The sequence below is a fragment of the Macrotis lagotis genome, chromosome 8 (assembly GCF_037893015.1).
Source record: "Macrotis lagotis isolate mMagLag1 chromosome 8, bilby.v1.9.chrom.fasta, whole genome shotgun sequence".
Taxonomy (NCBI): Eukaryota; Metazoa; Chordata; class Mammalia; order Peramelemorphia; family Peramelidae; genus Macrotis; species Macrotis lagotis.
The window spans coordinates 140,656,223-140,680,154 of NC_133665.1; the positions used below are offsets into that span (position 1 = coordinate 140,656,223).

At 41.9% G+C, this 23,932-nt stretch overlaps 2 protein-coding genes across 3 annotated transcripts in view; one reads left to right on the plus strand and one right to left on the minus strand.

Annotated features, from left to right (window-relative positions):
• The window catches only part of SYN2 (synapsin II), a 257,971-nt gene that overhangs the window by 49,191 nt on the left and 184,848 nt on the right, over positions 1-23,932 (minus strand). The window lies entirely within an intron of this gene.
• Positions 1,212-23,591, plus strand: TIMP4 (TIMP metallopeptidase inhibitor 4). Of its 2 annotated transcripts, none has more exons than XM_074198545.1 (5): positions 1,212-1,498; positions 11,036-11,133; positions 15,734-15,848; positions 20,396-20,520; positions 22,060-23,587. In XM_074198545.1, coding segments are annotated over exons 1-5 (537 nt in total). In that variant the 5' UTR covers positions 1,212-1,497; the 3' UTR covers positions 22,258-23,587. The 2 variants fall into 2 exon arrangements, with proteins under 2 accessions (XP_074054646.1, XP_074054645.1); XM_074198544.1 differs by lacking the exon at positions 1,212-1,498 and adding an exon at positions 1,820-1,952 and having other exon boundaries at positions 22,060-23,591.

Consider the following 23,932-nt stretch of genomic DNA (forward strand, 5'->3'; position numbering starts at 1 on the left):
AGGAAAGAAGGAAGGAAGGAAAGAAAAAGAGAGAGATGGAGGAAGAAAGGAAAGAAATACAATCCTGTTCCCAATGAAACAGAATCTTCCTGGTGGGCAGTTGAGAAGGTGTCCTTTGGCTAAGATTATATTCTGTAAGCCATTTCTGCTCTGATGGAGACCTACTTCATCAATTCAAGATGTTCTGGGAAATTCATTATCCATTGAATTGAAGACAAGGTACAGTATTGACAATTTCACATCCCAAGGTTCTGCGGCATCTTGCCAAAAAGAGGATGCAACTTGTCCAATATTGCATGCATGGTTGAGAACCTGATTCTCTGCCCACTTTGCCTTAATCCAGCACTTTCTCCATTAGACCGATCTAGGAGTCAGGAATTTTTTCGAATCAGCATGCCAAGTATTCATTCATTCACTTATTTGGTGGTGATGATGTGGGGGAAGGGGGACTCCATGGGCTGAAGGAGCCTGCCTGGCTCCTCCAAATCCCAGGCAGAAGTGAATCAAGGGATATCCTAGAAGAATTCTCTGAAACTTTAATTCCCAAGAATCTTGGTGACTTAGCCTGGTCAGGGAATCATAGAGGGAGGGCTCAAAACAAGTCCCTCCTCTCCATATCCTGTCCCTATGGCCCTATAGCCCATCTGTTATGCCATCTTGGGCCTGCATGCCAGCCCTGGACCAGCCCTGTCAACCACAACCATCCTTCTCTCTTCCCTTCTAACTGTAGCACCCAGCCAATGCGGGCAAGGCCTCAGCGTGGGGTCCGGGTCTCCTCTTCCTCTCCCTTCACCTTGACTGCCCAGGACCAGGCTGCGGCTGGAGGAAGGTCAAGCAGAGCAGAGTTGAGAGGTCACAGATAGGGAGCCCAAGGGAAAGGGGCAGCCTGGAGCTCCCAGAGTGTCTGAAGGGCAGCCTTCCCCCCTTCCCCCACTCCAGGGAAAATCACAGGAAGGGAGCTGCTTCAGATGCCAACTGTCCGCGGAGCCTGGGACCCTGGGCATGGGAAAGAGATTGAAACGCTGCTGCTGCTGGCGTCTTTCCCTCAGAGAGAGGCAACCCTCTCTGCCTCTCTGTTTGCTGTTTGTTTGGGGCCTCACAAATAGGCCATTGAAAATACTTCCTGCCGCTGAATGACGCCCTGTGTCGCCTACCGCAGGCGGGCACTGTGGCCCAGCTACCAGGCTGGCTGCCTTTGGGGGCAAGCCTGTGGGGCTGGGCGGGAAAAGGGGCGCCCGCGATGCCCTCTCCTCTCCCCAGGCCAGGGAGGAATCCCCTCTTCCCTTCCAGGGGCCTTGCTTCCCCCTGCCCGGGCAGCTTTGCTTAGACCACTCCTTGCCCCCCTCTGGCCTTGGCATCTCCCCAAATCTCCCCCCGCCCACCCCGGCCGGAGGGCGGCTGAGGGGGGGAGCAAGGGGGGAGTGAGAGGGAGGGAGGGCAGAGGCTTCGGTTATTAATAGTTCTCCTGACTCAGAGCCACCCCGTTCTGCGAAACCAAGTAAGGTAACCCCCTCTTTGGAGACAAGATGCCTCTGGCTGTCAGCGATGGGCTGGGAGCGGGGCCCAGAAGGCGGGGTTAGCCCCGTGGGGTCGGGGCCATAAATAAGAGGGTCGCGTGGCAGGGAGATAAACATGAGGGGGTGCTGGGCCTGAGCGGAGTCGCCAGGAGCCCAGGGAGGCGGAGCGCCAGCGTCGGAGCGCCAGCGGCAGCGGGGCCCCCGCGGTGCCAGCGCCCAGCAGAGCCCCAGGGACCCTCCCCGGAGGGCAGCGGGAGCAGGAGGGGCGCTCCGGGCCAGGGGGGTGGGGGGGCGCTGCCAGCATGCCCACCGCCCTCCGCGCCTGGTGGCTGCCCGGGCTGCTGCTGGGGCTCAGCCTACAGCTCCGGGCCCTGGTGGAAGCGTGCAGCTGCGCCCCCGCGCACCCCCAGCAGCAGCTCTGCGCCTCGGCCATCGGTGAGTGCGCCCCCGGGGCGGAGGGGGGCGCGCGGGGCTGGCTGGCAGGCGCCCCTCCACACTCCCCCTGCGGCCAGAGACCTTGGACGAGGTGGCCACCCCCCCCCCCGTTGTACAGTCGGGGAAACTGAGGCCCAGGGGAGCAGGGACTAGGGCGAGGTCACAATGGCCCAGGCGGGACTGACTTCCAGACTGGGGCTCTTGGCTCTATCCCAGCAGCACTGGGAGAAGCTGGGGGAGCGTGCATGGGGGTCATTTTCATAAGCTTCTGCCCGGCGACTCTGATCTGCAGAAAACCACTTCTCCCTCCCCCAAAGCCTAACTCAGCTCCCTCCATGCTTCCTTCTTAACTCTTAAACGAAAGCTTTGGGGGAGGACTCATTGCTATAGCAACATTTGACAAGTGGAAAGTCACTGGTTTTTGTGGGACAAAGGGAATGGACAAAGAGTCCTCTGCAGCACCCAGTGACCCAGGGCTTGGAATCACAGTTTGGTAGAGCCCAAAAGGGGCTCCAGAGATCTGGTCCAAACTCTTTAGTTTACAGATGAGGAAACTGAGGAACCGGGGACAGGGAAAGTGTCTCAACATTTGTGACCCCTAGAACGGATGTGTCTTCTTTGCCTTCTTTATCCTCACCAAAGGAAGTTGAGGACAGTGAACAGAATATTGGAATATCAAGCAGGGCTATTATTTTAAACAGGGGCTCTTCCAGCTGCTGCTGCAGAAAGTCAAGTCAAGCTGGGGGAGGGAAATGAGCACAGGCCTGGTAGTAAGATGTCCTAGAATACCATCCCTGCTCTGCTGCTTTAGATGAATCCCAATTTCTCTGGATCTCAGTTTCCTCCTTTGTAAGGAGTTGGACAAGTTAACCTCTAAGATCCCTTTTGGTCCATCTCCTATATGTACAGACTCTGGATCCCCCCCCCCCCATTCCACCCCTTGCTAGATTATTAAAAAAAAATTAAATCCCTTAAATCCAACTTGATTTCTTGGGACTGGCCACTTTCTCTTTGAATTGACTATCAATGGGGAAAAAACCCATACAAAGTTGAAATCTGAAGAGTTCTCCCACACAAGAACTGCTTCCTCCCTCATGAATAGTCATTGAGCCAATGATGAGGAACTCTCTACTCCTAGGGACTCACCTTTCTCCTTCTGAGCTGTTCTAATTTTTAGGATGCCAATCCTTTACTGGAAATCTACCCATAACACTTTCAGAGTAGTTGTGCCTTTTGAATCTGAGCAAAATCAGTCAGATTCCTCTCCCTTTAAATACTTGAAGATGGTCAACAGAGTCCCTCTACTATGTTTTATATTCTTTTAGCTAAATAGTTCTATCTCATGGTAGCCTGGATTTTAGTCCCCTTAACCATCATTGCCAGTGTTCTCTTGATGCCCGCAGTCTTGTCAACGTCCTTTCTAAAATGGAGTACCCAAAACAGATTAAATTTCCAGCTAATAGTCGGAGCAAGAAGGGTTAGGAGCCCCTGGACATTATGATTCCATCAAAGTCACAATGACTATGTATGTGACTCCTTTAGCTTAAATTTAGCTAAAAACACCAATCTTCTTCATATAATCATTTTCTAGGCATGGTTTCCTCAACCTGCTAGAAACCAGAAGACACCTCAGAGGCTTGGCCCAACTCCCTCATTTTACAGATGAGAAAACTGATGATCAGAGAGGTGATCTGGCTAATAACACATAGGTATTAAGTATTAGAGATTTTGGACACTTGACTTTTTGAATCCAAGTGTAGTATATTACTATCAGCTATGGACAATACTTTATCTTTGTAGATTTTTTTTTTGGTCTGTCAATAAGCAGTCAGTCTGTAATCATTTTTAAAAACGTCTATTTTTGCTAAGTGTTGGAGACACAAGGAAAAGTAGAAGCCAGTCCTTGCTCTCAAGAAGCCCAGAGTCTAGTGGAGGCAAAAACATGCATAGTTGGGAAGAGAACTTGCAAACAACTAAGTACAAACAAGATATAAACAGATTAAATTAGAGGGAAGGCAAGGGGGATCAGGAAAGGCTTCTTAAGAAGTTAGGATTTTAGTTGAGAATTGACAAAGAATTTAGCAGAGATGAGGAAGAAGAGTTCCAGGCATGGGATAGCAAATGAAAATGCACATGATTTGGAAGATGTTTGTCTAATTCAAGGAGCAGAAGAAAAAATCAATACATGGGTTGGGGCAGGGAGTGTAAAGAATAAACAAACAGACTGGAACAGGAGAAAGGGGCCACATTATGAAGGACTTTAAACAGAGGTCTTTATATTCCAGTACATTTGGTACTGGAAGCAATAGGGAGTCCCTGAAGTTGATTTACTAGGAAGGGTGAGATAATCAAAATTTCATTGTTGGAAGATCAATTTGACAGCTGAAGAAAAGATGAACTGGAGCAGGAGATATTTGAGATAGGTAAATCTGGAAACCAGGTTATGACAGTATTCTAGGTGGGAGGAGAAAAACTCCTGAACCAGAGCAGGGACAGTGTCAGAAGAGGGAAGGAGGCACATAATGAGAGAGGCTGAGAAGGTAAAAGTGACAGGGCTAGCAAATGATTGAAAAGGGAGTGGTGAGAGAGTGAGGAGTTAAGAACAACACCTAAACTTGAGCCCAGGTGACCAGGAGAATGGTGATAGCCTTGATAGTAATAGGGAAGTAAAGAGAGGGGCAGGTTTGAAGTGGGGGGAAGATAATAAGTTCAGTTTTAAACATGTAGAGGTTTAGAAGTTAAGAGGGTATCCAATTTAAAATGTCCAATAGTCAGTTGGAGATGGGAGATTCAGGAAAAAGGTAGATTTTGGACAAATAAACATGAGAATGATTTCTAAAGTTGGTAGTTGAAATGATGGAAACTGATGAGATCACCAAATAGAATTGTTTAGAGGTAGAAGAGAAGGAAACTCAGGAAAGAGCCTTGGGGGACAACTACCCATAGTTCACCAGTGTGGTTGGATGAAAGTCCAGCAAAGGACACAGAGGAGAAGTGGTCAGATAGATAGGAGGAGAACCAGCAGAGAAAAATGCCTTGAAGATGTGGACAGAAGAGACTATCAAGGTGAGGGAGGGTGATCTATGATGCCAAAGACTGCAGAGAGGTTAAGAAGGATGAGGACTGAGGAAAAAGTCAGTGGATGTAACAATGGAAGGCTCTTGGTAATTTGAGAGAGTAGTTTCAGTTGAGTGATGAAGTAGAAAGCCAGACAGCAGAGAGTTAAGAAGGAATTTTTTTCTTCTGCTCCTTGAATTAAACAAACCATCTTCCAAATCATGGGCATTTTCACTTGCTATCCCATGCCTGAAACTCTTCTTCCTCATCTCTGCTAAATTATCTGTCAATTCTCAACTAAAATTCCAACTTCCTTAAAAAGGAAGAGAAGACATCAATTACACAGATCCTTCTCTAAGTGTTTGGCCAGAAAAGGGAGAAGAGATATAGGCAGATAGCAGGGATGCCATCTAGCATGCTACAGACCCCTCTAAATTAACAACACTAAGTTAATTTTGAACTTTTCCCATAGTTTGGTTCCAAGAAATCAAGGTTTTACTGCCATTTCCACTATATCACTGACTGGATTATTTAGATCCTCCTAACCTTCCAAATTCATGGAAGAAGAGGCTTTTTAATGGGTGGTTTCCTTTCTTCCTTCAGTATCTTCTTCACAACTGAGAGCTGATCACTCCAAAATCTTTAGGCAAAGAGATGGAAAAAAAAGTGGGCATGCTGTGGTCCCTAGATTCCCTGGCTCCCCACTCTAGGCAGAATGTCTATAAACCACTCATTACCACAGCCAATGCAGAACGTGAATTTCCAACCCTACCCCCAATTAGCATTTCTATGGCCTGAGGAATCCTCTCTGCATACTGAGTAATGGTTTTCTGGACCTGACAGGACATTTTTGTGGCCTCAGCTCTATTTGGGACTAGCAGTTAGTCCTGTTCAACAGGGCTGTATTTGGAGCATTTTTCTTCAGTTATCTACTCAAAACACTAGGGATCTAGTGAGGTGGGGAAGGGAGCTAGTTAAAGACAATAAATAGGAGATTAGTGGAAAACAGTTCCAAATTTAGCTCTTAATACTTAATAGTTGTTTCTGTGTGTTTGTGGTCTGTGTGTGTGTGTGTGTGTGTGTGTGTGTGTGTGTGAGAGAGAGAGAGAGAGAGAGAGAGAGAGAGAGAGAGAGAGAGAGAGTGCGAGCTGGGGCAAGGTACTTAACTTTTCTGAGCCTCAGTTTCTTCATTCATAAAATGGGGTAAGAGCACCTACCTGTTATTGCTGTTCAGTTGTGTTTGACTTCAAGACCCCATTTGGAGTTTCCTTGGCAAAGATACTGGAGTGGTTTTTACCATTTTCTTCTCCAGTTCATTTTATACATGAGGAAACTGCAGCACACAGGCAAAGTGACTTGGCCAAGGTCAGCACAGCTAATAAGTGTGTGATTTGAACTCAGGAGGATGAGTTTTCCTGATTCCAAGTTCAATGTGCCAACATCCACTGTGTCAACTAACTGCCAGCATTTACCTAGAATTAGATATTTAGAGCCAGATGGGAATTTAGGATCTATCTGGTCATTTTTGAAATGAGGAAACTGAGATTAAGTGACTTACTCAGGGTCACATAGCTAAAGTGTCTCAGGTCTTTCTGCATCCAAGTCCTATGTTCTATCCATTATTTTGTATTTACTCTAAGTCAACTCTTGCAGGGAAGTTAGGAATAGTGGTTCAATAAGTGTTGGTTAAGCTCCTACTATTACCCCCCCCCAAAAAAAAAGACAAAAACAGACAGGACTTACGCTCAAGGAACTTACTTGAAGACATCATGAGCTAATGTATGTAAAACTGACTGTCTAAGTATTAGTCACTATTGCTCTGGAGTCCTCGTCCTGATAAAGTTGCTGATGGATAGGCAGCAGACGAGGGGGTGATACTGCTTTGGATAATACCAGTGCCAGAGAGAGGGAAGTCCTTAAGGTGGGCAAGAGGGTCTGGGTCTTTGATCAGTGTAATTTCTTTATGCAATAGTCCTCTAAATCAAGGTCCTCAGATCTAGAGCTTTGAAGGGGCCTTGGAGACAATCTAGTCCAACATCTTTATTTTACAAATCCTCAGGAAACTGAGGGTTCCCAGGGATGAATTCTACCTGGATGTCCTATTGGCATGTCAAATTCAATAAGCCCAAGTAGAAACTCATTATTTTAGTGAATAGTGAATTTTAGTGCCTTTCCTTTAAACCTTGTTATCTGGATTGGTGGCACCATCACCCTCTCAGTAATCCCAAATTCATAACCTCAGAGACCTCTGTACTGTCTACTGATTTCCTGTACTACCAGCTTCCTATTCAGCTTATTCTCCTTCCATCTTTAACATTTGTTCCCTGCCTGCCATGTACATCAGTCAAAAGAAAGTAGAAATGGAGTCACTAACTCATACAAAAGAATCCCTGGTGGTTGCATATTGACTTAGAAAACCACATATTAACATTATCTATGCTCTGTTGTGGGTGGTACAGTGGCTAGAACACTGGCCTCGAAGTGAGGAAGATCTGATTTCAAATCCAACCTCAGACATTACTAGTTGTGTGACTCTGGGCAAGTCACTTAAACCTGATTGGCCTCAGTTGCCTCATCTGTAAAGCTAGCTTTAAAAGGAAATGGCAAACCACTTCCAGTACCTTTACTAAGAAAATCCTAAATGGGATCATAAAGAGTCGTATATGACTGAACAACAATCAGGTAGCCAAAGAATCTTAGAATTTAAATCGTTTTCATGGAGTCATTGGTTTAGAGTTGTAAGAGATCATAGATACAAAACAATTGAACAAGCACAAATGCTCTATTATATTGTATTTATTTTCTTAAATATTTTCCAACTGCATTTTAATCTGACTCCAAGTATATCAAGAGCCCAATACTCCCCACATAATGTACATAGCCAGTAGCCTACTTCAGATCCTCATTTTTTTCTCACTTGGACTATGGTTATTCTACATCAGGTCCTTTCCCACTACAATCAATGCCACACAGAGATATGGAGTTTTAAACACATGTCTAATCGTACCATTGCTCTCCCCACCCAGAATCATCAGTGGTTCCCTACCGCTTTTAGGGAAAAAATACAAATTCCTCAATATGACATTTACAGTCTTCCTTTCATAATCTGGTGCCAGATTTTCATATACTCTGCATTCAACTATTCCCCAAACTTGCTATTTTCTCTGTATTTTTAAAATTTTTTTAATTTAAGGCAATGGGGTTGTGACTTGCCTGAGGTCACACAGCTAGGCGATTGATTATTGTGTCAGAGGCTGAATCTGAACTCAGGTACTCCTGACTCCAGGGCCGGTACTCTCTCCACTGCACCACTTAGCTGCCAATAAAGATCCACACTTCCTCCTTACAGTCTTAGTGAAATTGTGGGGTACTGAAAGGTTAGGGGACTTGCTCAGCAGTCACCTAACCCAGTACTGTCCAACCCAGACGTTCCAGATTCTGAACCAGGTCACCATGCCATCACATGTTTTCTGTCTTTCAGAATCCCTATCACCCCTCTCCTCAGTGAAGCCTCCTCGGGTCCTTCCAGTATTTGAGTCTCTCCCTCTTCCGATTCTCGCAGGGTGCTTTACTGGATGTCTCCCTTCTTGCTTTCACTCTCTCCCTTGTGTTCTGCTTATCTGGGGACATCTACACCCCCTGTAGAATGTTGGCTCCTTCAAGGAAGGGATAGGTTTTCAATTTTTCTCTTTCTATCCTCAGTCCCTTGAATGGTATAGGTTCATAATTAAGGCTCATCGAGCTTTGGCATATAAGAGATAGCTGAAGATGGGAGAATGATGAGCTGAGCCAGAGAAGTGAAGACTTGGGGAGGGGGAAAAGAATTTTCCTGCAATGGATGAAGAGACATTAAATGGAAAATGTAAAAGACTCAGTTTGAATTCCTCCTGAGGGCAGAGCTTGAACCCTGGGATCACAGTAACTGTGAATTCAATATAAGGACAGTCGTTCTGGTTCCAGCGACAAGTGGGCTGCTGCCTCCTTATGGGATGATGCTCCTTCTATGTTCAAGCTGAGGCCAGATGGACAGTAGTCAAGCTGCAGTAGGAATTTCGGAATCAGGTTGGAGGGGGAGGTATTGATGAAATGACCTTTATAGTGACATATCTCCTGAAGTCAGGGAGACCTGACTTCAAATCTGGTCTCAGACACTAGCTTGCTGTGGGACCTGGGCAAGTCCCTTAAATGTTTTCTGCCTCAGTTTTCTCATCCGCAAAATGGAGATAAGAGCATTTACCTCATGGGGTTATTGTGAGGATCAAAATCAAATGAGATGGTATTTGTAATGCACCTTACAAATGGTGCTAGTAGGGGCTGCATTCATGTTGTTCCCATTACCTTCCATTCCTCTTCCCTTCCTACTTGGAGCTCCTGGACTTCTAATGTCTAGGTGAGCTTCACCACAGAGTTTTGTCCTTGTCCCTTTCCACAAAATCCTGCAAAGGCTGCTTTAACTCTTCAAGGAGGATGCTGAGGCTAAACCAACCCTGGATCTCAGTTATTCCAACTTCCTGGTTCTCCAAGGGCTAGTGGATTGATAATAATAATAATAACAGCAATGACAGGAATAGCAAAAACTAATATTTACCTAACTCTGCTACAGTTTGCAAAGTGCTTTGCAAATATTATCTTACTCTATCTTCACTCACCACATCCCTGGGTGGTAGATGTCATTACTATCATGTTTGTTTTACAGATGAGGAAACTCAGACAGACAGGGGTTAAGTGACTTGCCTAGGGTCATACAGATAGTAATAATGATGAGAATGACGATGATGATGATAGCTAACATTTATTAAGTGCCTACTGTTTGCTCTGCCATTGACTAAGCACTTTACAATTGTTATCCCATATGGTCTTTACAACAACTCTGCAAGATAGGTATTATTATTATTATTATTAATATTATCATTATCCCCATTTTACAAATGAGGGAATTGAGAAAAAAGAAGTCAAGTGATTCACCCAGGATCACACAGCAAAAGGATAGAGGCTAGATTTGAACTTGGGTCTTCCTGATTCCAGGTCTGGTAGTCTATCCGCTGAGTCATCCAACTGCTCAGAGCCATGGGGATGAAGAGACCATGGAAGAACAGGAATGAAACAAGAAATTCTAGCTTGGAGGATTAATGATGTCCCCTAAACTTGCTTAATAGTCAGGGAATGCTTAGAATTTTGACATTATAATTGTAACCATGATATCATATTAACAATCATGGCATCAGAACTATAATCATGACATCATAATTATAATCAGGCCATCAAAATTATAATCATGATGTCTTCACTCTAATCATGACATCGCCATTACAATCATGGTCTAATTACCATCATAACTCTAATTATAATATCATCATTATAGCTATAATATCACTATAATCATGAGATATTTGTAGTTGTAGTATCATCTATAATAATGATGTCACAAATTATAAAAATCATAATCACAATAATCATAACTATGACATCACAACTATCATCATGACTAGACATATATCATGACGTTGTAACTATATTCTCAGCATCATTACATCTTTGTGGTTTTTCAACTTTCTTTTCTGTATATTATCTCCTTTAACTTTCATAACAAGCCTATGAGGGAGAAGGAATGGGATGCAACCCTCATTTTGTAGATGAAGAGAAAAGGGAAATGATTTACTCAAGGTCACACAACTATTTAGTGGCAGGGAGGAGTCTGTTCATCTAATGATCACTCCACTATACCGTAGGCCTACATCTTAAAACATCTTGCAGTAAGTAGCATTTCCTCTAGGCTCCTGCCCTGAAAAATACTTCTACCCTGGGATGTCTTTCTGTTCAATTCTCATAAAATAGATTTTTAAAACTTTAGATACCCCAGAACTGGTTTGGGGTTTGATGGCTCTCAGCTTATTTTAGTCTTCCAGGATAACTAACATGGGAGCTCCCGGATCTTGTAATTTCCAGAACCAAGGAGTTGACCAATGCAGGCTTCTAGGTCATTTAACATCTTTACCACTAATGGATCCTTCTTCTTTCCTTTGCAGTGATTCGGGCCAAAGTATCCAGTGAAAAAGTGGTCCCAGCCAGTGAGGACCCAGCTGACATACAGAAACTGATCCAATATGAAATCAAACAGATAAAGGTACAAGGAGAAGAGTAAAAAAATGTCCTTCCTTTTGGTTTTCACTAGAAACACATAAAAGGGACAGGATGGACTCAATATGGGAGAATAGTTGGATCAACAGCAACCCTAAGAAGATGCAGTTAGGGTATGGGGGGGATGATCAGTGGTTAGACATTACAACAGGAAGGGAACTTCTAGATCTATATAGTGCAACCCGCTTGTTTCATAGAGAAATTGAAGCAAGAAGAATGACTTACCCAAGGTCCTAGAGTGAGTCAATAATAGAGGAAAAGTCACAACTTAGGTCTTCTGACTCTTTCTCCTCTCTCCTTTATGCCAGTAAAATCTTGCCAAAGGCCATCTCCTGATCCAAGTTCCTAGCACAGAAATTCTTAAATCTTTTGAAGCATGAGCCCCTTTGTCAATCTTCTGAAACCTACAAATCCTTTCTCAGAATGCTATTTTTAAATGTAGAAAATAAAATTCTTAGGATTGCCAAGGAAACCTATTATATTGAAATATGTAACCAAAATATTTTTAAAAACAAGTTTATCAGGTTAGTTAGGTGATAAAGTGAATAGAGCAACCAGCCCTAAAATTAGGAAGACCTGAGGTCAAATCTGGCCCCACACACCCCTAGCCTGTGTGACCCTGGGCAAGTCACTTAGCCCTGATTGCCTCAAAAAAAGTTTTTATGTCACATGAGGAAGTGGAGGAGATGGGATGCTCAGGGGACCATGGGAGGTCACCACCATGAGTAATTGTGTAGACTGTTAAGTTTTGAGTTGGCCAGAATGATTTTTAAAAAATAAACAACTAGATCCTTCCCTAAGTCTTTGATTCCTGAGAATATTTGGTTTGTTATACTGAGAAATAAGTGATAATATTTGTACTTTTAAAGGGATCTAAAAGAAAAGACCTTGACCATAAATTTGAGAACAAGAAGAGTCCCAGTTCCAGATATTACAATCTCCTCATTTTATAGGTGTGAAGGTGGAGGCCGAGGAAGATGAAGCAGTACGCCCAAGATCATACAAATGGCATCTAATAGGTCCTAGGACCCACCATGTCCTGAATGGTTGGTTAGATGTCATTACTATCATGTTTGTTTTACAAATGAGGAAACTGAGACAGATGTTAAGTGACTTGTCTAGGGTCATATAGCTAGCAACAATGATGAGAAGGATGATGATGATAGCTAACATTTATTAAGTGCTTACTGTTTGCCAGACGTTGATTAAGCACTCATGGCGGCAAGGCCCACACTGGTGCTTGTCCTACATCTCCTTTCTGAAAGCCCTTGTCCCTAGATGCCTATCACTTTATCTCCATGAAGGTCAAAAGTGAGAAGGGCTAAAAGTGTTTCCCTTCCCAGGGTAGTGTATTTAGAGCTACCCACCTATGCTAATACCATGGGCAGCCTGGAATGGGAACATCAAGGTGGGCCTAAAGGAGAAGGGACATTCCTCATAATTAATTAGTCTGAATCTGCCAAAACAAGGAGAATGGGTTTTCTACCCAAGTCTCAAACCTACATATATTTGTTTTCACATAATAGCTTACATTTTTGTCATTTAACTGAACCTTTATTCCTATAATGAACTTCTAGTATAGAAATTCCCTTTGCCAAAGCAGATCAGCACAGGCTCTGTGAATTACAGATCCTTTTAAAAAAATTCTCTTTTCTTATTATGAACTTGCCAAATATCAATAACTATGATTATTTCCAAATATGGGCAAAGAGAGAAAAGAAGAATTCTATCTGAAATCACAAATCTCTATTTACATACGTTTTAGTCTCAGAGTGTTTATTGCCTGGCTAAATGATTTGCTATGTGTCAGAACCCATATCTTGCCTTTGAAACCAGCTCTCTATCCTTTACACTAGTGATGTCAAGTTCAAATAGAGATGATGCTCCCATAAGAAGCCCCTTGAGTTACACATTGACTTAGAAAATTTTATATATATATATACACATATATATGTATATATACACATATATATTTAAAGGATGTTAAAATTATTTTTACATGTAATTAGAAAAATTAAAAAAGAAAATCACATATTAATATTCTCTGTATTCTAGTATATTTTGATTTATTTCGTTAAATATTTCGCAATTACATTTTAATCTGGTTCCTGTCTCTTTGACACCTTGGGTCTACCCCTACCCCACTTCTCAACTATTGTAATAATAATGATAATAGAATTATTATTTCTATGCCATTTTCAATTTTTAAAATTGCTCTGATGTAATTTTATTTTAACTTCAGAATTTCCATTGAATTTTAATGCCATAATTGTTTTTGCTCTGTCATTGAAGTTCTTCATAGATAAAGAAATAGAGACGTTAAGTGGCTTATTGATGGCCACACCACTAATAAATACAAGGTAGGGTTTCCACAGAGGTCTCCTTGCTCCATATTCATGTACTTTAACATCTATAAAGAGGCTACTGGTGGTCCAGTTTATAGAGCTCTGGCTTCTTTAGTCAGGAAGATCTGAATTCATATCCAGCCTCAGGTACCTACAAGCTGGGCAAGTCACTTAATAATGGCACCAACCTACTTGGCAGGTAGGTTGTTGTTGTTTGGTCATTTTTCAGTCATATCGGACTCTGATCCCATTTGGAGTTTTCTTGACAAAGATACTGGAGGGGGTTGCCATTTTTTTCTCCAGCTCATTTTATAGATGGGGAACCTGAGGCAAATAGGATGCAATGACTTGGCCAGGGTCATACTGCTACCAAGTGTCTGAGGCAGAATTTGAACTCAGGAATATAGTCTTCCTGACTCTTGGTCTGGCCCTCTGGGCACTAATGGTGCCCCCAGCTGCCCCACTGGTACATAGCAAATATTTAATTAAGGGCTTTCATTTATAGTATCTGTTTGGATCCTCATAACAACTCTAGTGAAGTAGGTTATATTTCCCCTATTTTATAGATAAAGAAATTGAAATTCAAAGAAGAGGAAATAACTTGTTTAAAGTCACTAACATGTGAATAGCACAGTTAGAACATATTTAGAACTTCAGAATCTAAGGTCAGTGATCCTTCAATCCTTCAATTCAATCACCATTCAGTGAGCATCTTTTGTGTGCAGTTCCCCATGTGGATGGCCTCAACTGAGGGCCAGATGCATACATTTTCTCCCATTTTAATAGAAAATAATAAAATATTTCATTTAAATATGTATTATTTAAATCAAACAAATTAAAATAATAATAAATTATTAAATTTGTTTAAATATACTTAATTTTTACAATTTAAATTAAAAAATTTTTGAATTTAAATTACTTTTTTAAATATATAATTTTTAAGAATTTACTTATTTCCCTTTTAAGAATGGGAACATTAAAGCTTCCAAACTTATGTTGCCCAAAATAGATACAGAGATAGGGAGCCAGATACGTTCAAATGCATATCTACACACACGTGCCACACATGTATATTCATACACATTGAAATAAAGTCTCAAATTTTTGTGTAAAAGCACTAGCCTCTTATAACAGTCTTGGTTGCATTTTTGTAACTTTCATCATAAATTTGATTATACTTCTTGGAGCTGACCACATGGGCCAGATGGCATCAGGTTAAGAGCCAAATCTGGGCCGTGGATGGAAGGCTCCCCAGTCTTATTCTAAAGGAAAATCTGATTTCAATCTAAAGACACTTAGTGACTACCTCAGCACAAATATTATACTGTAGATTAGAGCTCAGATCTGTGCCTCTTTAAAAAAAAACTTCTACTACATAGGATAGATCCCTAGAAACTTGTAAAGCATGGGCTGCTTCTGTGGTCTTCCTTATCCATGACCAACCTGACACATAGGTGGCACAGAAGGCTGTTTACGTGATTTAACAGGAATCTCAGAAAAGAAAGTCCTCCTTTTCAAATATATCATCCCCGACATTGTTTTCTGATATTCCACTGTTAGTTACTCCTTTTGCTCAAGGCATTGTTTCACTTTTTAAATACAAACAGCTCTGGCAAAGATAACACATGAAGCCTACTCAGTTATTTATATCTTATTAGGATGGGATTCTCATTTGCTTTCCTGAGAGTTTTAGGGAAATGAGTGAGGATGGAAGAGGAATGAAAATATAGGAGCCAACTCTAGAAACTGAGGGTTGGACTAAAGCAGCTTCTTATTTATCCCCTTACAGCAGGGGTTCTTAACCTTTTTATAGCAGTCTGGTGACACCTTTGGAAGCCTTCTCAGTATAATGCTTTTAAGTGCATAAAATAAATATACATAGTATTATAAAGGAAATTAAAATGTAATTATTAAAATACATATATTTTAAAAACAAGTTCATAGATCTAAGGTTAAGCATTTCTATTTGGGGTCATCCTTCAACTTGGTTCTCTTCAAAGTTGTACCCCTCATCCTGCATCAAAGCCCTGAGAGAACCTTCCCACCAAATAGAATAACCTGAGATACTTTTTTCAACAAAATTGGCTTAGCTGGGTCTGGCATGTACCCACAGTTCCTGAATTGACCTTCCTATGTGGTCTCATTAATGATGGAAAAGTGAGACTTTCATGCATGTTTTTACTTTGCCATAAAATTTAGGTACTATCTCATATGATTTGTTTTTCTGTTCTTGTCTTATAGATGTTTAAAGGGTTCGATAAGGTGAAGGATGTTCAGTATGTCTACACACCATTAGACTCCTCTCTGTGTGGGGTCAGGCTAGAAGCCAATAAGAAGAAGCAATATCTCCTCACTGGTAAGTGCCCCAGGTCAATGAAAAGGATCCACCTCAGGGGGCAGAGCCTCTCTGTAGCTTGAGGCCTTTGATTCCACTGGGTTGAATTGATTCAATTAATCAATATCAATCCAATCAATGCTCAGTTGGATTTCTTTTTTTATGAATAGAAAGGACCTGTTTGAGAGGCAAAATCATAGAATCTTATAGTTTAGAAAGTCCATTCTTCTACAAAAATGTTCTCTATAGCAATTTTGAGAGATGGCCATCCAATCTCCATTTGAACACTGTTATCGATGGTGAACTCACTATCTCTATAAGAGCCTGTATCATTGTTGGACAACTTAAAACTGCTAGAAAATTATTTTTTATGATAAGTTAAGTTTGCCTTCCTATAATTCCTATCCATTGGTAACAGTTCAACCCTCAGGAGTGAAGCAGAGCGAGTTTACTTAGCCCTGTTCCACATGATGGCCTTTTTGCTGTTTGAAGTTTGTGATTGTTCTACCACAGTCTGACTCTTCTCTTTTTCACACTGACCTGCCCTCCCTTCCTTATTCTCTTCTAGACCTGCTCCACTTTGCCAATGTCTCTCTAAAAATGGGGTATCTGATACTGAACACAATATTTCATATATTGTTCTGAGCAGCTCAGAAGTTGATACAACCATTACTACATAAATCTATCAAGGTCATTCACCGATTCTACTTAACTCTCTTCTCACATTTAGAGGAGGGAGAGGAGTAGGATCATTCTGTCTTTGCTTTCATACCATTTGTTTGGAAGATCCCACCATGCTTATTATTGGTTGACCATCAAAAAGTATTTAATCCAGTTCAATGTTATGCCATCTTTAAGCCTTTTTTTCCAACGGGATGTCCTTAGGTGTGCAAATCACAACCCAAAACAAGAAAATGGCAGGAAAAACCCTATTCACTGGTTCACTGATCTTCCAGTCATCAATATTATGTGAGATATGAAACAGGGAGAGGTATTTTCACCCAAAGGTGATCACCACTGTCATGATAGAGATCCAGCAATAGGTCCAAATTGAATAGGGTTGCTCCTGTTTGGGAATGATGTTGTTCTGATGGCATCATATCCTAGAAGCCTGAAGAATCTCTTAATCTATACACTCCAAAAGAGTTTGACCTAACTGTTCACAGGAGAGAAACCAAGTCGATGCAGAATGTCCGGTGTTTATATGATGATATATATACACACATGCATATGTATAAATTATGTAAAATATAATAGTTAAAATATATGTATGTATATATGTTGATATAAATATGGGTACACACATAAATATGTGTATACGTGCATGTATAGATTATACAACATATAAATACAATATATAAATGTGTATATAGATTATACAACATATTATAGAGATTATTCAACATTTATACATATATACATATATACATACTATATATAGGGATTAATGACTTGTAATCAGGTATTTATGAATTAAATAAGCTTCTTAATGGCATAATTCTGGGCAAGTCACTTAACCTCTATTTGTCTCAGTTTCATTACCTATAAAATGGGGGTAATTGAACCTCCTTTCCAGGGTTGTTGGGAGAATCACATGCAATCATATTTATAAGACATAAAATGCTCTATAAATAATATCTATTGGGACCTAGAAGAAACCTGTTAATGGCTCATTTTTGGTCTTCAGGTCTTCAGAGAGTAGAGGCGGGGGGATGACTACCCTGAAGCTTTCCAAGGAAAGCTTTGCGTCCCATTTGCCAGAGACAGGATTGAGAGAATTTCAGTCTGAGTATCTGCAGACCTAGGGAGGCAGTGGGGTTTGCACAGAATGAAGAACTAGGATCTCCAATTCTGGTCCTGCCTGTTTGACCTCAAACAAGTCAAATGATTTTTAGAGTTCTATAATTTGCTATTACTTTACCTATAAAAATGGAATTAGATGAGCTCTAAGACTTCTTCCCTGTCCAAATCCTCTGACCTGTGAATTGCTCTGTGTTCAGCACATTGTTGGATGCTGAGGGTAAGGCTAGAAGGTCCTTGGGAAATGTGCAGCCTAGTTGAGGATCCGAGGTGTACCCATATAAGATAATGTTGTTGTTGCTCAGTCACTTCAGTTGTGCCTGACTCTCTGTGACCCTATTTAGGGTTTTCTTGGCAAAGATACTGGAGTGGTTTGCCATTTTTTCCCCATCATTTTTACAGATGAAGAAACTGAGGCAAACAGGGTAAAAATGACTTGCCCAGGGTCAAACAGATAATCTGATCTGGATTTGAACTCAGGTCTTCTGACCCCAGACCCTATCCACTGACACACTGCCCTTTGGTTCAGGGAACTATACCTATGCCATATAGAGGACATCTTGGTTGAAGCTTAGATCCATAGAGTTGCCTGAGTAGTGAGAAGGTAAATGACTTGCCCAAAGTCACACAGCCATATGAATCAGAGGTGGGACTTAAAGCCCAATCTTCCTGACTCTAAAAACAGTTCTCTATCAACTGTCCTATTCCCCCTTAATAACAAAATAGCTTATGTTGAGGTCTACAAATCCTACAATACCTCATTTGGCTCTTCTAGCAATACCATGATGTAGGGGGTATTTTTTTTTTAATTTTACTTTACTTTTTTTTTTGGAGGGGGGAGATTGCAAGGCAATGGGGTTAAGTGACTTGCCCAAGGTCACACGGCTAGGGAATTATTAAGTGTCTGAGGCCACATTTGAACTCAGGTCCTCCTGACTCCAGGGCCGGTGCTCTATCCCCTATAGGGGCAGTTCAACTAATTCTCCTGGTGGTTAGGTACCTGTCTAAAGTAACTCGATAGTAAATGTGTGAAGTGAGATTTGAACCCGGGCATTCCTGGCTGCAAGTCCAGTGACTTAATCCCTGCTCCATATTTACACAGTTGATTCTTGTTAAATGAATGCTCTCAGGAACCACTGGGCTAATAAAGAAGTAAAAGACCTCAGTTCCTTCTATTTTAGGACCTTACACCAAACCAATGAGGAAGAACAGATAAGCAAACATGCAAGATTAAATAGGAACAATAGAGACACCATGAGTCAGTATTTACTAAGGCTCGAACACCTAGTTAATTGGGAGCAGAAGTGTCAAACATGGGGGCCCACAGTCTCCTATTGCCCCCAAATGCAGTCTGAACCAGAGTTAGGTTAAAATGTAATTGGGAGGGTGGCTAGGTGGCATAGTAGATAAAGCACGGGCCCTGGAGTCAGGAGTACCTGGGTTCAAATGTGGCCTCAGACACTTAATAACTACCTAGCCGTGTGGCCTTGGGCAAGCCACTTAACCCCATTGCCTTGCAAAAACCTAAAAAAAAAATGTAATTGGGAGGGGCAGCTAGGTGGTGCAGTGGATAGAGCACCGGCCCTGGAGGCAGGAGTACCTGCCTCAGATACTTAATAATTACTTAGCTGTATGGCCTTGGGCAAGCCACTTAACCCCATTGCCTTGAAAAATCTAAAAAATATGTAATTGGGAAATAGTTTACAAAATAAATGAAAAAATACAACAGATATATGTGGTTTTCTCATTCTTTTCCTGCTCAGACAGGGATTCTTATGCACAATAGTGGCCCTTGTTTCTATTTCCATTTGACTTCACTGAGCTAGAACAATGGTTTCCATTTAGTGGTTCACAACCTCCTTGGGGGTTCACAGTGTTGACTTAAGAAGTTCATGCTAAAGATTCTTCAATGGAGCCTTAAAAATAGTTGTAAAGTAAATTATGAGTGGCATATTAAATTATACATTATTTTTTATTAAAAAGAACAACAAAATGGGAAGCCACAAGTGTGGTAACACCATTAAGTATAATAGGAGACCTAAGCAGGGAGAAATGGGTAGAAGCTTGAGTGGCAAGAGACAGCTTAAACGATGGAAGTGAGGTCTTATGTGGAACTTTCAAGTCTCCAAAGCACTTTGTCCAAAATCATGCTTCAAAAGAGTACTGATATTTCTAGAACCTGAAGAAGGTCAATGTCTTCCCCAAGGTCACACAACCAGGAAATGGCAACACCAATTCTAAGTCTATAACATTCCTTTCTACAACATCTCATATCCTCATTGCCCTTTTGAAGCATGAGCTGAGTTGGGATAGGTATTGAGGACAGGGGTGGCATTCCTGTTGGCAGGTTAGAATGGATTGGAATGGCAACAGTCTCAGAGGTGGAAGGACTCATGGAATGTCACTTTAAAGATACCATTTTGATTGAGGGCATGAATAGAGATGTTTCAAATAATAAATTTAAAATTTTTTAAAAGATAGATGGAACTGGATTGTATTTGGCCTTGAATGCCAATCAAAGGAATTTATATGGGGCTGTACATCCGTGTGTCTTCCCAAGTGGGTCTAAGTTTTTGAGTCTCCTCCTGAATCCAGAGCCTAGGAGGAAGAGAGGGAAGAAGGGGCTGCTCCACCTAAATAGATCTGCTCCACCATCATCCTTCGATATCATGAGACTCTGGTCTCCAGAAGGGCACTAGTCCTCCTGGGACCCTTATCTGGAGGGTGGCAGAGGAGCATGGCTAATGACTTTCTCTTCATCTCTACAGGCCAGATTCTAGAGAATGGCAAAGTATTCATCAATATGTGTAATTACATAGAGCCATGGGACGACTTGTCCTTGTTGCAGAAAAAGAGCCTGAACCATCGTTATCACATTGACTGTAGCTGCAAGGTAAGCAGGAAAAAAGGGCCATGGGACAGGGAGAAGGGAAGGCTGGACCTTCCAAATTCCTGCCTGGGCCTCTCCAAGATGTTTCTGCTCAGAGTCCCCCTCCCAGTGATTAGAAGGGAAGAAAGATAGGATCATAGAACAGTAGAGCTAAAATTGTTCTCATTTTACTCATGGGTAACTCAGATTCAGAAAAATTGCCTGCCCAAGGTTACTTTTGATTTCCCCAAGGTCACTTTTAGGACCAGGAAGTGACATGCTTATGTCTACACACCTAAGCAAAGATGTAGATGCATCTGTAAATGCATTTGAATGTAGGTGCAAACATGTGTGTGTGTGTGTGTGTGTGTGCATCTGTATACATGGCACAAACATTATATATGATATATTATATATATATATATATATGAAATATGAAAAACACATACACATTTTGTGCCATTTACAAGTCTTACTTATCTAAGCATTAGTTCTCTCCTCTGTAAAATAAGGTCCAAGTGGATGACCCCCAGATCTTTGATCTCAAGGTGGTGCAGAGGCTTTCTTTAGAAGTTAGATTCTCTGCTCCAAGGGACATTGGCCAAGGAACAGAGTGTAAAAGATTCCTACTGGGATCCTTTATTTCTCTCAATACAGAAAGCAAAAGAAAAAACTCACAAAGTGTGTTTTGCAAGCTAGCCAAGTAAAGAGTAGAAGGAGAAAAGAGAAAAAAAAAGAATCATTTGCAATTAGGAGATAGAAGACCGGAGTTCTGATTCAAGCTCTGCCAAAAACTTACTCTTCCTGACCATGTCAAGGAAGTCCCATTTCCTCAGGAGGAGGTAGAGTCTGATGAGAGGTTAAATGGTACAATGGATAGAGTCCTGGGCCTGGAGTTAGGAAGACCTGAGTTCAAATCTATCCTGATACTTTTTTCTAGCTGGCAAGGCCCCCTATTTGCCTCACTTTCCTCCACTGTAAAATGGGGATGATCATAGCCCTTACTTCCCAGGGTTGGAAGGATCAAATGAGATAGCTATCATAAAGTTGTAAGCTTTATAGAAATGTTAGCTGCTATTGGCATTATTCAGCCTCAGACATCTCCTAGCTGTATGACTCTGGCAAGTCATCTAACCTCTGTCTGCCTCAGTTTCCTTATCTGTAAAATGGAGATAGTAATACCATCTACCTTCCCAAGAAATTGTGAAGATTAAATGAAAACATATTTGTAAAGTGCTTAGCCCAGAGTCTGTAGGCACTAATCTATTTGAATAAGTTATCTATAGATATTGTTATCATTATTATTATTTCTAAGGTCTCTTCCATATCTAAGATTTATTCAGTGATTCATGAACCTAACACATTCTCATAAGTTCACAGAACCACAGACCATCCTCTAGATGAGGCAACTCCTCATCTTGAGGTGTAGAGAAGCTTAGCAATTTACCCAGAGTCACACAGTAATAATCATCAGAATCAGAATTTGAATCCAGGTCCTTTGGTTCAGGAAGTTAGGGAGTGTTCCATAGCACCACCTGATCCCTCATATTCTGTTCTGTCTAGATCATCACCTGCTACACAGTGCCCTGCTCCATCTCTGCCCCCAATGAGTGTCTCTGGACAGACTGGCTGATTGAGCGGAAGCTTTATGGGCACCAGGCCCAGCATTACGCTTGTGTTAAGCGTAGTGATGGCACATGTGGCTGGTACCGAGCTGGCCTCCCCCCTGAGAAGGAATTCATCGATGTCAGTGAGCCCTAGAGAGAAGCATCATCACACCCAGCCCCAGTCCCTGCATGGCCTGGAGGCCAGATCCGTCTGTCCGCCTGCCCATCCATCTACCTATCCACCCATCCATCTATCCACCTATCCATGATCCATCCACCCATCTATCCGTCCATCCATCCCTGCACAACTTCCCGTTGCTTAATGTAGCCGCCGCTTAGGAATGCTGCCACCTTGGTGGAAGGTACCCATGTATGTGGAACGAGCGGCTGGCTAAGAAGAGGGCTCCAGCTTCCTACATTGGCTGTTCTGAGAAAGCCAGTCGGGCTGGGTGTCCAGAGTTCCTCTCTGGGCTGGGAAAAGCAAGACCATCCCAGCCAAGGGGTCATTGGCCTGTTCCCTCTGCTTTAGTTTGCTCCTTTTATTGAGCAGGGTCTACAAAAAGAACTCCTATATAATCATAAATCAATCTTTGTAATCAGGTTGGGACTTGTTTCTGTCCCTCTCCAAAAACAAAATGTTGGAACAGGACCTAAAGTGCTTTCCATGTCTGGAGCTGACGCATTTCCATGTCTGGAGCAGGCTGAGTATTGTACAGCATGTCCACAAATGATTAATATCCCTGTGTTGTGGTCAAGGCAAGTGAAATGGGTTGATTTGGGGTAATGATTAAAAAGCATCTTGTACACTTGGTTTGTGTGTGTGTGTGTAGGTCTCTTCTCAACTCACCTCTCCCTTAGTAGAACCAACTGTTGCTGGTTGATCCAGTGTAATTGCTGGTGGGCTGAACCTCAGAACTCCCACCCAAACAGAAATTCTTCAGCTCTGACTGATGGTCCACATCTTGAGCTTGAAGGGTCCAAGAAAGCCCAAGTCCATCAACTGTCAGAAAGATCTTTCATATTTAAAACTAACCTCGGTTTCCCTGTAACTTTCACCCTCTTGGTGTATGTTGGAACCTCTGAAGCATCGCAGAAATTCAGTCCTTCTGTATGAAAGGCCTTATCATTCCTAGAATTTTCAACACTTCCTCATAGAATAGACTTCCCTCCCTACTGCACTTCCATAAAAAATATGCCTCCATTTATTTCTTGATGCCTATTTTTCCACAATTTGAGTTTTCTTCCCTTAGCATAACCCAGGGGTGCTCAATATTTTTTGTGTCCTGGACCCTTTTGTCAGTCTAGAGAAACCTATGACTGCCCTGTTCAGAATCATGCTTTTTAAATGCAATAAAATAAAATAAGGGGGATTATAGAGTAAAGCAATTACATTAAAATATAGTTATGTTAAAATAGCTTCATTGAGCCTAGATTAAAAAACCCAGGAACCCAAACAAGGACTATTGTTCACTGTTAAAATGAAAATATCGCTCCTTAAAATCTGCTTTTTGTCAGGAGGAGGGAATCCTCACTTGTGATTTCATGAGCATAGGGAACTCTAAGTTATGAAATTCCCTCTGCCAGTGCAGATTAGTTACTGTTCTACAACTTAGAGAGAATTGCTGGGAGTGAAGGAGGAGTTGCACTGAGAAGTCAAGGGACTCATCCAGGGTTTCACAATCAGAGGTAAGAATTGACTGGAATTCAAGGCTCCCCTGCCATTGAAGGCAGGCCCTCTGTTCATAGCATCAAACTGCTTCTCCTTCCTGGGATCTTCTATCCCTGAACATATTCCTCAGAGCCTTTTACCCCCTTTTGCTCCCCAGAGA

Bases quoted from the DNA above. Each gene is read 5' to 3' on its own strand.
- TIMP4 (XM_074198544.1), top strand. From the start codon at position 1,820: ATGCCCACCGCCCTCCGCGCCTGGTGGCTGCCCGGGCTGCTGCTGGGG. The intron at 11,134-15,733 runs GTACAAGGAGAA...CTTGTCTTATAG, and splicing joins ATGAAATCAAACAGATAAAG to ATGTTTAAAGGGTTCGATAA. The intron at 15,849-20,395 runs GTAAGTGCCCCA...TCATCTCTACAG, and splicing joins GAAGCAATATCTCCTCACTG to GCCAGATTCTAGAGAATGGC.